This window comes from Macrobrachium rosenbergii, chromosome 15 (assembly GCF_040412425.1).
Source record: "Macrobrachium rosenbergii isolate ZJJX-2024 chromosome 15, ASM4041242v1, whole genome shotgun sequence".
Taxonomy (NCBI): domain Eukaryota; kingdom Metazoa; phylum Arthropoda; class Malacostraca; order Decapoda; family Palaemonidae; genus Macrobrachium; species Macrobrachium rosenbergii.
The window spans coordinates 28265989-28281312 of NC_089755.1; the positions used below are offsets into that span (position 1 = coordinate 28265989).

At 37.3% G+C, this 15324-nt stretch overlaps 1 protein-coding gene across 4 annotated transcripts in view; it reads right to left on the reverse strand.

Moving 5' to 3' along the window:
- LOC136846482 (N-chimaerin-like) overlaps positions 1-15324 on the reverse strand; it is a 68617-nt gene that overhangs the window by 9299 nt on the left and 43994 nt on the right. Inside the window, exons 8-10 of one of the 4 annotated variants that reach the window (XR_010855408.1) lie at positions 6261-6398; positions 5142-5388; positions 2444-2962 (exon numbers count right to left, since the gene is read on the reverse strand). Coding sequence is in view for 3 of the 4 variants with exons in the window: in XM_067117295.1 (XP_066973396.1) it covers positions 2725-2788; positions 5283-5388; positions 6261-6398 (308 nt within the window). In the remaining variant the exon portion in view is untranslated. Of the gene's footprint in view, positions 1-2443; positions 2963-5141; positions 5389-6260; positions 6399-15324 lie in introns of those variants that run through there. The other 3 variants (XM_067117295.1, XM_067117296.1, XM_067117293.1) reach the window with 3 other exon arrangements.

Below are 15324 nucleotides of genomic sequence, written 5' to 3' on the forward strand. Positions count from 1 at the left end.
AGATGCATTTTGAAAAATTTTTGGGGGGGTGGGGTTACCAGCTAATGGGGGGAGGAAGACGAAAATTATGGTTACAGTCCTTTGCCCTATACAAAAATAAACCCAGGCACAAAATTTGAAACTGATTCATTAAAAAACACGGGAGTTATTAGCGAAAAACGATTTTATCAAACGCTCCCCTTAATCCAGATTATTATAGATCACTCTAATTGTATAGGCTGTATAAAAACAGAAACTTACTAATATGTAACCTTATAGTTAGGCTACTATTTTTGTCTAACCCAGGTTGTTGTTTATATCCATTCCTAGGCTATCTGGTCTACTATATAAACCAGTAACTCACTAATGTGTAATCTTACAGCTAGGCTATCACTTACTCTAATCTAGGCTACTGCCTAACCCAGATTATTTAATTCACACTTAAGGGTATGGGTTACATAAAATACAATTACCTTAGAATGTAGCCTTAAAGCTATGCTACCTTAGAATGTAGCCTTAAAGCTAGACTACCATCTCATCCAGCACAGATTACTATTTCATCTAGTCCTAAGTTACATGGCCTACGCTAACGATTTAGTCCAATGATGGGATGTTTCTTAAAAAGTTATCACTTAATACATATAAGGTACTGGAACTCAATATTAAGAACTTATCTTGTTATTTTTGATGTTTCCATGATCTTCGCTAATGAAATCGGAGAAAAATTTCAAATTTTTTCAGAGCACTGGTAATAATAAATATCACTGCATTGACCAAAGAGAGTAATGGTTCTTGGTCTCTGCATCATGTCTGTTGTTGACACTACGGCAGACTGCGCATGCGCATTAATCACTTCCTCTTCTAAGCAGGTTTTGATGATGGAAGAACCTGGGTATACAGCCTCACTGTAAAGATTTTGGAAAGTGCCCACTTATCTTTGAGTCCTTTATATACTCCATCAAGTGTTACAGTGTTTATCACACTGACACAATACCTGGTCGCGAGACCAGCTTTAAGAGAATTCTCTGACATTAGTTTGGTCACCCACGGAGCTCTGGTAGACCATGGAAGGTAACTCCTTGAGGACGAAACAAGCGACTACGCTATTAAAAAAGTGACAAACCATTTTTCAGCTTGACACATGTAAAATATACTTGACCACTCAAGTATATTTTACATTCTTTGAATGAACTTTTGTGGTATTATAAGTGGCTCAAATAGTAATGAATTTGATATTATTGGAATGGCAATTTATCATTCTTTTGGACTGTGTAAACAAAAATTGTTTATCTCTTTCCTCTGATTTATAGAGAATTTTTTTAAGGTGATATTTTTTGTTACGACTAACTTTTACTCACGATATAAATTTTTTTTTTTTTTTTTTTGCATTTTCAAACATTCAAAGATGCATGAAGTATAATATTACACAGAACGATCAAAGAAAATTATTGGTGAGCATGTTTGCTCAGTCAATGTCTGGCACAAACAGTCTTTATCCCCCCTTCATCCCAAATCCTCAAAGGGTTAATAAATTTCAAACTAAAGTTTATGAAAAAACTGCCTTTTAATTTTGATATACTGTACTCATACTACGACTTCCAGCATTTTCATCTAATATAATGGATAATGTGACCATTTGAATCATCTGTTCACAATTTTGTAGAGTTAATTTTTCTATGAAAGAATGCAACTTTAAATTTACTCTGTAATAGTTTTCCCCTTGAAGAATTATCAAACTGATAATTTTTATTACAGTACATGAAAGCAATTACAATTAACAAATTTCATTTTGCACATGAATCATTTCTTCTTCATTGGTCCTCAGGTACTTTGCTTATTCTATAAAGGATATACTGTAAGTTTCTCAGCTTTGCTGCTGAACTTAGGTTTGTCCACTAGGTTCAGTAGTCTCCCACAGCCATATGGCCATATCACTTACATCCCCACCTAGCAAACTTTGAATCGCATGAGCAACAGATCACCTGTATCTACTATTCGACCCACAGGCTGTATTAAAATGGGTTAAACCCACTTACAATGTCAGCTATTTACCCACACTCTGCACAAGTTTCCTTAAAACCTGAAAGTTTTGGCACAGTATTGTGTCTAAATAAGTACAATTCATATTTAATTTTGCATCACACACTATACTCAAGTGTATTTTTATAACAATTACAATTTTCTTTTTTAGATGATTAAATGATATTATTATCTGTTTAGTCTATGACCATATAAGTAAGTGCAAGGATAGAAGAGTAAAAGATTTAATTCAGTTAATACACATTTTTACTGATTTTTTGGTCGATCATTGTCCCTGCTTTTTCCTTTATGTACACTAAGTATCCACCATCCAATTTTATGTAGGTGATACATTGCTATGGAGATGTGGGGTAGTACAGGTGAACTTGTTGAAAACCTTAAGCCAATACCATTTGTTTTATTTTATTTTCATAAACATTTAGTGTTTTTGTAATTTTATATTATTTACTTAATATTTTAACTGATTTTTTCACTTATACAGAAGAACAAAGAGTGATACCAATAAAAGATAAAGTTCAAGATATTTTGAACACTAGCTCTTAATTTCATTGAAATAACCTAGACTCTTATGATCCTGTGGCTTTAATCTGCTTTAATTTATTCAATGCAATAAATTTCACTGATGTCACAAAATCATGTATGGGTGTTTGCATTTAACCTAGTCATAAATGTTGCTGATCTGTCTGCTTTATCTGCAGTTCCATTTCATTTACTGCATACATGAGCATAGATTCCACTCAGTCCTACATTCATGGAAGAAGGGCTTGATCTGCTGAACAAGGAGATTATTTTGGACAATAATATCTAGTTGTTTCTATGGCACTTCTGGAATCACTAAAGAGTACACTTTTAAGGAGGCATACTTTGGATCATCCTGCATATGAGAATGAAGACAATTTTATTAAGAAAAGAAACAAGAGTTTCCCACTTAACCCTTAAACGCCTACTGGACGTATCATACGTCAACTAAAATTGTCTGTTGGGTGCCAAGTGGACGCACCGCACGTCGACTACAAAAATTTCAACCGGTCGTCAACTCTGAAAAAAACTCAATTGTAAGCTAAAACTCTTACATTCTAGTAATATTCAATCATGTACCTTCATTTTGCAACAAATTGGAAGTCTCTAGCACAATATTTTGATTTATGGTGAATTTTTGAAAAAACTTTTTCCTTACGCCCGCTCGGTAACTCGGCCGAAAATTTCAGAAATTCATTTGTCATTTTGTCGTAATTTTTGCACTTTTATATTAGCCGTTACATAAAGTTTTATATATGAAAATGTGCGCAATTTCATGTAAAATACAGCAAAATACAACCCATGGTTGTAGCTTTTATCAGTTTTGAAATATTTTCACATAAACCACGATAACTGCCAAAATTTCAACCTTCGGTCAACTTTGACTCGACCGAAATGGTAAAAAAAACGCAATTGTAAGCTAAAAATCTTACATTCTAGTAATATTCAATCATTTACCTTCATTTTGCAACAAATTGGAAGTCTCTAGCACAATATTTTGATTTATGGTGAATTTTTGAAAAAAACTTTTTCCTTACGTCCGCGCCAGAAATTCTTTCGTCATTTTGTCGTAATATTTGCACCGTTTTATATTAGTCGTTACATAAATATATATGGAAATGTGCGCAATTTCATGTAGAATACAACAGAAAATAACTCATGGTTGTAGCTTTTATCAGTTTTGAAATATTTTCATATAAATCACGATAACTGCCAAAATTTCAACCTTGGTCAACTTTAACTCGAGCGAAATGGTAAAAAAACGCAATTATAAGCTAAAACTCTTACATTCTAGTAATATTCAATCATGTACCTTCATTTTGCAACAAACTGGAAGTCTCTAGCACAATATTTCGATTTATGGTGAATTTTGAAAAAAAAAAAACTTTTTCCTTACGTCCGCTGCAGTAACTCGGCCGAACATCTCAGAAATTCTTTAAATCACGTTGTCGTAATGTTTGCATCGTTTTACATTAGTCGTTACATAAACTTTTATATATGAAAATGTGCGCAATTTCATGTAGAATACAACAGTAAATAGCTCATGGTTGTAGCTTTAATCAGTTTTGAAATATTTTCACATAAATCACGATAACTGCCAAAATTTCAACCTTCGGTCCACTTTAACTCGACCGAAATGGTCAAAAAAACGCAATTATAAGCTAAAACTCTTACATTCTAGTAATATTCAATCATTTACCTTCATTTTGCAATACATTGGAAGTCTCTAGCACAATATTTCGATTTATGGTGAATTTTTGAAAAAAAAAAACATTTTCCTTACATCCGCAAATGTAACTTCGGCGAACATCTCAGAAATTCTTTTGTCACGTTGTCGTAATATTTGCACCATTTTATATTAGTCGTTACATAAATTTTTATATATGAAAATGTGCGCAATTTCATGTACAATACAACTAAAAATAGCTCATGGTTGTAGCTTTTATCAGTTTTGAAATATTTTTATATAAATCACGACGATAGAAAAAATTTGACTTTCGGTCAACTTTAACTCGACCGAAATGGTCGAAAACTGCAATTGTAAGCTAAAAAACTTACAGTCTAGTAATATTCAATCAATTAACTTCATTTTTCAACATACGGGAAGTCTCTAGCACAATATTTCAATTTATGGTGAATTTTTGAAAAAAACATTTTTTTATGTCTGCGCGTTACAAATGCATGCATCATTTTGTGATAATATTTTCATTGTGTTGCTTTGATCGTTTTACAATTTGTTATATACCAAAATCATCACAATTTAGTGTACAATACAAAGGAAAACAAAATAACCTGTTAGCTTTAACCATTTTGCTCACAGCGCGATTTGTATAAAATTATATATGAAAAAATTTTTTTGCGCTGTCATATATTTCAATATTTATATATGATAATGATATTTTTTTCATTTCTGATGGTGGCATACTAAACTTCAGGCAATGACAAAAAAAATGAGCCATAAATGAACTCTTAATCTTAAAAACTAAGCATGCTGTGATTTTTTTGAAAAAACTTTTTTCCATTGTCGCTAACTCCCGAACGCCACCGGCATACGGGAGACGTTTTTGTAAATAGAGGCTCGGCGTTTAAGGGTTAATAGACACAAAGGAATTATTTAAGAAAATCCTAACAATGCCAAAGAGTTTCCCACTTAATAGACAAAAAGGAATTATTTAAGAAAATCCTAACAATACCAAATGATATGCAACAATGAAAAACTGACATATGTGCTAATAAAAGCTTACCTTCCAAGGTGTGTAATGATAACTTTAAGAGTGGCAAAATGAGCAGGAGGTAAAGTTATGAGAGCATCTCGTATGCTGGACACCCTTGCTTCCTGGTCAGTAAGTTCTGAAAAAAGAGGATTTTAATTCACTTGCTGTTCTAACACAATTACTTTTTTATATTTCTCACATAGGAACTGCGATTCATTTTAAAATATAATAGTGAAATAAAATACATAACACAATTACTTGTAAGCCACAACTTGATTAAGAGTGAATGTCCTGAATCATGCTAAATCAACATCATTTTCAAAAATTTATAGCCTTCACAAAACAAAAAAACTTCAAAAAGCCTTTCTGGTCAATCCCTCGTTTGTAGGAAAGCCTTGCACAAACCTTCTACAATTACCATTATTACTTTTTCTTTAAACTAAAGGTTTTAATGTAGTAACATGAAAGGCCTTTGATTTCTTATCATCACCTAAACACTTAACCTATGAGATTCCAGAATCTCATAGTCTCTTTGTGAAGCTGAATAACTGTACATTTTGTAGCATAATTAAAAATGAACACTGGCAAACTTACATTCACAGTTGATACATTAAATTTACCCAAGAACAAATATGACAATTTACAACCTAAATTTTTATTAAAATAATAAGAGTTACATCACTGCTATTTGTGTCCAATATTTCATATTAAAATAAGGAAAATAGGCCTAATGATAATTCTCTTGGAACTGCTCCCCAAACATCATCCAAATGTCAAAATACTGTATTTATAATTTTGTTTCCATGGCATTGTCAACATCTCAAATGATCAAATAGAGATATCATTCATTGTAGCTTCATTTCAATCAGGCACAAAGCAATAAAGTCTTGTAAAGCCAAAATTCTAAAAATGTATAAAAAGTCTTTCAGCAGCTTGAGAAAAATCTTTGAGAAATAGGCTGTTATTACCAACAACAAAGGAAAGAAAGAACATTCTTTGAATACTTACTGCAAGTTCCTATGAGTCTATTGAAACACTGAGTAGTAATAAGAGGAATTGGTAAAAGTCTTAAGTAGAGTTTTAAGACACCAGCGACTACATTGATGTCTGGAACAGCCTTCTCATTTAAGCTCACACGATCACCATCTGCAATTGGAAGTAATCTTTCATCATACCTTATCAGTGCCAGTAACTTAGCATAACAGACAAAAGTCTATAATGCTATTCATTTTGTTCTGAAAAGAATACATGTCTTTCTTTATTACTACCCTGTATTATTATTAATATTATTCATTGAAAGGAATGGCAGTTTGTATGCTGTTGAATTTATACTGCACTTTCTCAACTTGGCATAAAAGTTTCTTCTTTTCAGCTCGTAAACCATAAAGCAGCCGACCAAATTTCATTTATTATCCTAATGCTTCAGTAATACACACCATCATTTACAACGGTGATTGGCACTGGGGGTACACAAGTTATATGGTAATCCCTCGATTATCCACTTCACATTAGTCAGAACTCAACATTATTCACATGCAACCAGCCCCCAGGGATCAAAGATATACAATAGAACCTCGGTCCTCGACGCTAATTCGTTCCAGAAGAAGTGTCGAGATTCGATTTTGTCGAATTCTGAGTTAATTTCTCCCATAAGAAATAACTGAAAATGGATTAATCCATTCCTGACCACCAGTCACTACCCCAACCTTGCCTTTTTATACAAAACTTTACACAAATTACAATTGAATAAGTTCAGAGTTGAATAACTTACCATATCAGAAGCACTTTTTACATTTTTATATGCATACTGTATCAAAAAAATTGGCCTATGACCAATGCAGCCATATTACCGATGATAGACCGAGCGACATAGGCTAGGCTAGGTAGCCTATAGGCACTACCAGAATGTACTGCAACGGGTACACATGAAAACTGTTGTTAATAATGATAACATTGAAAATCAAGCCAGATTATCACATTAAACTAATAATACAGTATTTATAAACTGAATTACTGTATGTCTGTTATCATAAAATTAAGAAAAATGTCCTAAATTACATCGGAACTCGGCAGCTTGTGGCAGATATAAACATACCACGGCGCCACCCTGGTGGTGTATCACGGTACTAATTACACAAACATTCAATATTTATGGTAAATTTCACACAGAGTCTACTGGAAAAGTGTACAAAATCACTGTAAAACATCTTTCAGTAAATATTTACTGAAAGATGTTTTACAGTGATTTTGTACACTATTCCAGTAGACTCTGTATGAAATTTACCATAAATATTGAATGTTTATGTAATTAGTACTGCGATACACCACCAGGGTGGCGCCATGGTTTGTTTATATCTGCCACGAGCTGCCGAGTTCCGACGTAATTTAGGAAATTTTTCTTAATTTTTATGATAACAGACATACAGTAATTCAGCTTATAAATACTGTATTATTAATTTAATGTGATAATCTAGCTTGTTTTTCAACAGCAGCAGCAGCAGCAGCAGCATGTGTGGGCTTTAAATGCTTTTAAATAAGCATGGGAAGAACGCCACCAACAACGCCAACTAGAGGCAGCCGCCCGAAACTCTATTTTCTACAAACATCATATGATTCATCGGGTTGGATTCCGGTTTGTTGTTTAAGCTCCGACGCAAAATTTACTCAACATTTCGTGTTGAAATCCGATTATGTCGAGTTCTAGTACAGTCGGGGAACGGGGTTCTACTGTAACATATAAATTTCATAAAAACTGGAAAAACCACACTTTGATGGTTGGCAATGCTGCATGGCTTAAGAAAATGTTGGTAACATTGCTTACACTCATAAACAGACTGAGAAAGGGTTTGGGGGGTGTGGGAGGCCCAGAAAAGTTTTAAAGGTGGGGGTTTGGATGACTGGGTACCATGGGAGAGGGGCAGTAAGGCTGGCTAGAGGAATTCATTCTGAGAAAAGGCCATTTTGGAAGGTAGGTGGAGTGGGGAAGCAGTTTCCCTGGTTAAGAAGGGGTGGGAATTCAGTCTGGGATGGGTAGAGAGGGGTGGATAGGCATCTGACTTCACTAAAGCTTTTTTTGTTTCATGTTTTTACATTTATATGCTTTTCCACATTTCATTAAAGGATATATACAGTACTGTACTGTAACTTATAATAAATACATTACGCACAAAGCAAACAGCAAAGACATATACGATGCTTGCCCACCTGCACTCTTTCTACCTTTTGCTAGTACACTGAAAACATATCCAAATCAGCCAATAAAAAGCAACAAACAAAACGGCATTTCATGATGTGTTAAGGGATGATGTGCTTTTAAGCCAATAACAATCATGAAAGCCCACTCTTCCTCTCTACCTCTTTTGCTTTGTGTGTGTTTGCGTTCATGTGTGTTTCTTAACACAGTATCATGTATTGCCTTTTATTCTGCTTTGCTTGCTTTACTGTAAAGTACACTCATTACAAGTTAGTTGACTATAAGTGTGATTATCACCCATATCATAACAGTACACAAGAGAATATTTTGTTACTACAATATTGATATTTCATCTCTAATTTCGTAAAAATATTTAAAATGCGAATTTGTAGATGATGGCAACACGTTCTGCTAAATACAACTTGTTTCGATGCCACCACCCTATGCAGAGTGTGTGCGTATGTACATACCAGACGCACATGCTACGGGATATCAAATGCATTTACCTTTTGGGCTGAAAATACAGTAAAAATAAAAATGAGACTGCTGCAAAATAAACATTTAAAAAAAGGGAAGGTGTGTGTGTGTGTGTGTTATAGCTGCCATTTTACATAAGTAGAGTTTTATTTGACCTTATTTGGATTTTGACCCTTATCCAACAGGGCCTTGGTTCTTTTATTGCTGATAATCGAAGGATTATGGTATTTGTAACCCTACATGGGTTTACAAGGAAGGGGGTTGATTTCTGATTGATTGATCATGGCTGGGGAGCTCTCCTATTGGGTGAGTCTGGCTGAGCAATGGAGGTGCTGACTGGCTGGCACAACGGGTGTTCTGCTCATTGGGCTCGCTGCTCGAGGAGGAGGAAGGCTGCTGCGTTATCTCTGGGGCATACCCTACGTTCTCCCAATGGTGGTCGGAAGGAGGAGAGTCTTCTGAGTAACGTTAAGTGTGGGTTTCCAGTGAAGAATGGCAAGGACTACCTTATAATGGAGGTGGCTGTGGCTCATGTCTCCATAAAAGATTTTGGTGTTTCTCATGATAATGCTGGCGTTGGAGAGTGTTGCTTTGTTCCCTCATGCAGTGTTGTATACCATGAGGGATCTACTCACTGCATTCAACTTCCATTTTAACTCTACTGATTACCACTTTCCATATGAAATAAATTTACTAAACTAAGAACCTCTATGTTATTCTTTTTTTAGCTATCATATGAATATTGGCCAAATTATATCAAGCACTAATATTGCACAGAAAATTCACCCAATGCTGCCATTCTATTCAAAAGAACTTTTAAAAAAAAATGTCTACTTCCTTTCTTATTATTATTATTATTATTATTATTATTATTATTATTATTATTATTATTATTATTATTTACTGCTAGGTTTATAATTAATGCATAGCAGTTTACTGGATACTGTATTGTCCACAGTTCCACTGTTCTGATTATAACTGCATAAGAACACTGCAGTAACAAAAGAAAATGCTTAGATAAAACTAATTATTTTATACTCAGTTCTGCAAACTAAAATAAAAAGAACAAGTTGCTACTAAAATGGACTAATTTACATTAGCCCGTACAGTACACTGTTTGATAACAAACAAAAGGTTTACAAGAGTTGCAACTCTGTCTGTCTCAGTTCTTCCCTCTCCATTTACTAATTGCCATAATCTGTTATACATTCCACAGATTGCTCCAAGTTGTGGGCTGCCTAGGCAAGATCCCGTGACAGAAAAAGGCTGATTTAATTGAAAGAATGTGTCATTTACATTAATACACACTCTAAAATCATGCCACAATATATTATGCTTCATAACATTAGTGTACATTTTGCAAGTACCACAAAATATATAACTAAAAACAAATATGTACTCTGATGATAAACAATAATCATAGAAAAATATGCATCAAATATGCAAATGTTGAAGCACTGGACTGTGATTTCCACCAGTGTTGCCAATTGTAATATATTTTTCTTGCTTTCTCTGTCACACTCTTAGAAATACTAATATTTTGACAGCTTTTTGCCATTCTTTTTAGTGCCTCTTTAACAGTGAGAACACTAAAGTGTTAACTGATTTCAAGCTGTACAAGATGGCATATAAGATCCCTGTTTTTTCTAAAAAGTGGCTCCAAATACATCACCAGGGTCTTATATGCAAAGTTGAATCTGGTTAGCTAATGTTTACCTGGATACCACACACTACAAGTACTTGTACCTAGCCAGATTCAATAATACCTGTACTGAAACATTACTGGTACAGTATTTACTAAAATATCATTACTATTATATTAATGAAAACAGTCTTCTCTATTTTTCGTACATTATTCTCCTCAGCAGGTAAATATATTCTGCTTTCTTGCTTATTTTTACTCTACAACTCACGCACAGGTGGTCATCTACAGAGAGAATTAATGAAATACAATGGTGGACAAATATTTATAGCAGGGGGAGCTGGTTAACTTAGCGAAGTTATAGCAGGTCAAATTGTCATTAAGTCCGTTCAAACTCTCACTGAATAAAACCAGCTCTACCACTATAAATACACACCTAACTTTGTATTTCACTCTTCTCTCTGTAGATGACTGCCTGTGTGATCAAAATGTAATAGTAAAAATAAACAACAAATGCAGAATATCTTTCCATTTCATATAGAAATTTTCTGGATCGGGTCCCGTGTCACCCGGTGAAATAGTCCATTCAGCACTTATTTCTAGGTAATTCCGTTGCTAGATACCAGAGAAAGCTAAATGAAATGCTGGAGTTACTACCCCCAGAGCGAGCTCCACTAGATGGAGTCGTGTATGGAAAAGGGTGAACTACAAAAACACGGAACCTTATCCTATAGAGATTCCCAATGTCAAAAGTCCCAACGAGAGAGGTGCCGATACAAGCCCATGCACTACTCGCGGACTGTATACAAGGCAACACTAGCCGCATTCCATTTTAGCACGTTTTTCGTTCACACGTAATTTCGTTGTGATCCTTATTTTGTGCTCTATTTTGGATTTTTATGGCATCCTCGCAAGGTTCTTCTTCAATTATTTGAGTACCAGTGTTTTGTTGTTTTTAGGCGATTGAGGCTTCTTATTTTCCTTTAGTTTAATAATTAAAGGAATTTATAACGCCCGTCTCGATCTCCTCTCACGTCATCTCTTGACCTCTCTTGGTCTTGGATCGGCATTTTTGTTTTGTGTTTTTTATTTGTATCCCTTTTTATTTGGGATGTTTTACCAGTAATGATCCCTAACTTTAGTGGGTTTGATTAATTTTTGTTTGTTCTGTACCCATTTACTACGAGAAGTGCTGTTTAGCGTTTAGGCTACGAGCTACCCCCTCGGGCCCATTCGCTTTTTATCATGGCTTCATTACGAGAGTGATTTTTATTACGGAAGTGATGTTTAGCGTTTAGGCTACGAGCTACCCACTTGGGCCCATTCGCCTTTTATCATGGCTTCATTACGGGAGTGATGTTTAGCGTTTAGGCTACGAGCTACCCCCTCGGGCCCATTCGCTTTTTATCGTGGCTTCATTACGAGAAATGTTGTTGAGCGTTTAGGCTACGAGCTTCCCCCTCGAGCCCATTCGCTTATTATCATGGCCTTATTATGCTTTATTTTTGTCACTCACTTCTCTTAGCCTTTGGGGATCTTATTTTCATTGGTACTGTTATGGTTTTTACTTTGTTTTCATGATTTTGTTTATTTTGTGAATTTTGTGTTCCCTTCCTGGTCAAGTGCTGTCTTGTTGTTTAGGCTACGTGGTTCCCCCTCGGGCCTATTCGCTTCTTATTTTGGCTTTATTTTGTCTTGTTTTAGACTCACTTCTCTAAGTGTATGGGAACATGATTTTCATTGTTACATTTAATTTTTGACCTTGTGCTTGGATGCTTTTGAATTTTGTTAATTTTGGGATACTTTCTTTTAACTGGAGATCGGTCATGTCCCTTCACGTCCATGTTGTGTTGGGCCTGCCTATCCTCCTACATGTACCTTATAGACAATTTTTGTTTTATTATGATTTTTTTTTTGAGTTATTGGTTAGCCTTTACCCCTCTCCTAGGCTTCCTTCCTTTACATCACCTCAGTTAGGTTAGCCTAGGGGTTGGCTGTAACACTTTTTCCCTTCGGGGAAAAATTCGTTAAGGAGGGGACGATCTCGATCTGTACGTATGAGTTTCATGTCGGTGATCTCGTTCTGTACATGTGTGTTTTATGTCTGGTGCTTCCCTTTGTTTGGCTTTGACTTGGATATATTGCCTACGTCCACCCTCTCCCTGTTTCGGCTTTTCACTTAGGCTAATGTTCCTAATAAGTTAAGCTGGAATAGCGAGGGTTTACCTGCTTAGCCTATCTTAGTTCAATCCTTCTTTGGGTTGCTTACCAATGGTGACCGGGAGTGCTCTCCCCACTCCTGTTCACATTTCTTTTACCGACTATATATATGTTATTTTGTGGTTTCGAGAGTCCCCTTCTCTCCCTTTTATCCTTTGCTCTCTCTCTCCCCTTGGTTTGTTTTCAAAGTTTGTTAACTTTCCAAGGCTTGAGAGCAATTATCCTTATTTTATGTCGTAACCTAAATCCCCTCCCTCTGCATTGATTGATTGTCCTTGGTGTGTCTGAGTTGGCACTCCACCTGGACCTGGAGGTGACCAGGAGTGCTCTCCCCACTCCTGTTCACACTCCTTTTATCTTTCTTTGCTCTCCTGGCCGTAGAGGTTTTGCCCTTCCTCTCTTTTCTCTCGCTCTTGTCGCAACACAGCTTACATAGCGAGGGGATCTATGAGAATCTCTGGGCGCCCGGGAGTGCTGTCCCACCCTGGTCGCTGCTTTGGGTTATCAACCTCCTGGCCTATCCTTCCCCCTTCCTTTTACGTCGACTATTTCCCTTCGTGGTGCTTCCTACATGTTCGCACCTCACTGTTGGGATCTCATACGAGGCCAGTTAGCGTTCTCCACCTAACTGTCTTCTGCTTTATTTACTTTTCGGCGTTCCCCCTCCTTTTGCTACTACCTGTTCGGTGTTTCGTTATCTTGTTGGGCGCTCTCCTTGCTTACTGCTACGGCGGTTTTAATGTTTAGCGGTCGGCGTTTATTCCCCCCACCGCTATCACTTCGTTCAGGATATCCTCCTCCGGGGTTTTCCTCTCCTGGCTCGGAGTGCGCCCACTTCGAACAGTTCATAACCTTCCCACATTTTGTTCAGACATAATCGCTTCGGAATGTTCCGTTGACTCTGTTTTTATGTCTATGAGTTTTGTCCTGTTAGCCCGGTTTTCTCCGGGGGTTTTCCTGGTCTGACTAGGCTATAGCTGCTACGGTACTCTGCTCCGGCATCCGTTCCAGCATGCCCTTTTCTCATACGTTTTCGGCTGGTTTTGTCAAGTGCAGGAATGCTCCGCTATCCTACAACAAACCAGCGGTCACGGAGTCTATAGCTCCCATTCCGGTGCGCAGTCTGTTTTGGATTTATAGTTTGGCACGGAAGGTTATGAAGTACGCTATGCTCTCCTCGAGCAGGCTTCTTGATGAACCCGTAGGTTTTATATATACCTGTCGGTTTCGTCTCCGCCAAACTCCGCCTCATGTGACTTATTCTTGACTCGGAAGGTTGTTAAGTACGCTATGCTCTCTCCGAGCAGGCTACTTGATGAATCCGTAGGTTTTATCGCCGCCAAACGCCGCCTCCTTTGGCTTATTATTAGTCGTTTGGCACCCGGCAGGTGGCGTTGTACGCTATGCTCTCCCGAGCAGGCTACCTGATGAATCCGTAGGTTTCATATACACCTGTTGGTTTTACCTCCGTCAAGCTCCACCTTATGTGGCTTATTAATAGTCGCTCTTTCGAACTCCGTCTCCGGGCGGGATTCTTGTTAATTCGGTAGGTTTCATATAAACCTATCGGTTCTCCGCCTCTTGTGGCTTATTAATAGTTAATCTTTCGGTGTTTGGGCTCTCTCCGGGCGAGATTCTCGATGGTTCGGTAGGTTTCATATACGCCTATCGATTTCCTCCGCCAAACTCCGTTTCCGGGCGAGATTCTCGGTAAATTGGTAGGTTTCATATACACCTATCGGTTTTTCCTTCGCCAAACTCCGTCTTATATAACTTATTGATAGTTGTTCCTCCGGTGTGTGGGGTCCTAATTTTTCCCCCTCCTGGAGGCCGGCCGCAAGTCTCGTAACTCTTCGCTTCAAGTTAATTGTTTACGGAGAGTTTTCTGAAGACGTTGCGGCCTTCTGTCTCGTTCTCGGACCTGTGAACATCGTCCCGGAGCGATAAGTAGGTGCGGGAATAATTGAGACAAACCTTTTCCGCTTAGCTCGGAATTAGGTGAGGCAAACTTTTCCTTTAGGGGATTCGTTACCTTCTCATCCCTTTTCGACGGTTCCTGGTCTACCGTCCCTAAGGTGAAGTAAGTAAAATAAAAAAGACCACCCTTTTTTAAACCAAGAAGACCCGCTCCGGGGCCCCCTCAAGGACGTCTCGGATCTCTAATCCGGTGCCATCTACGAGTTTGGCCTCGTCTTCTGGAAAGGGACACGGCCCAAGCAAAGCAAGGCGGTTACCCCCTCCTTCCTTTGTTGGAAAACTCTTTTACGGGTCTCCTTATAAGGAGCTCGTTATGAGGGCCATTGTCAACCTATTAAACTAACTATCTACGTCATGGTCCATGCCTTCCCTTTCCCAGGAGCTTAAATCCCAAGAGATCAATCTCAAGACTCATTGTCAATGGATCACCTGTTAAGTCCTGCTCGTTTGGAATTCTATCGTTCGGACATCTCCACCTCTTTTCCCCTCCAGTCTGGGGAATCTTGGTGCCTTCCCTTTATGCTTCCCAGCATGAAGGCACCCTCCTGTCGGGGGTGTGGGCA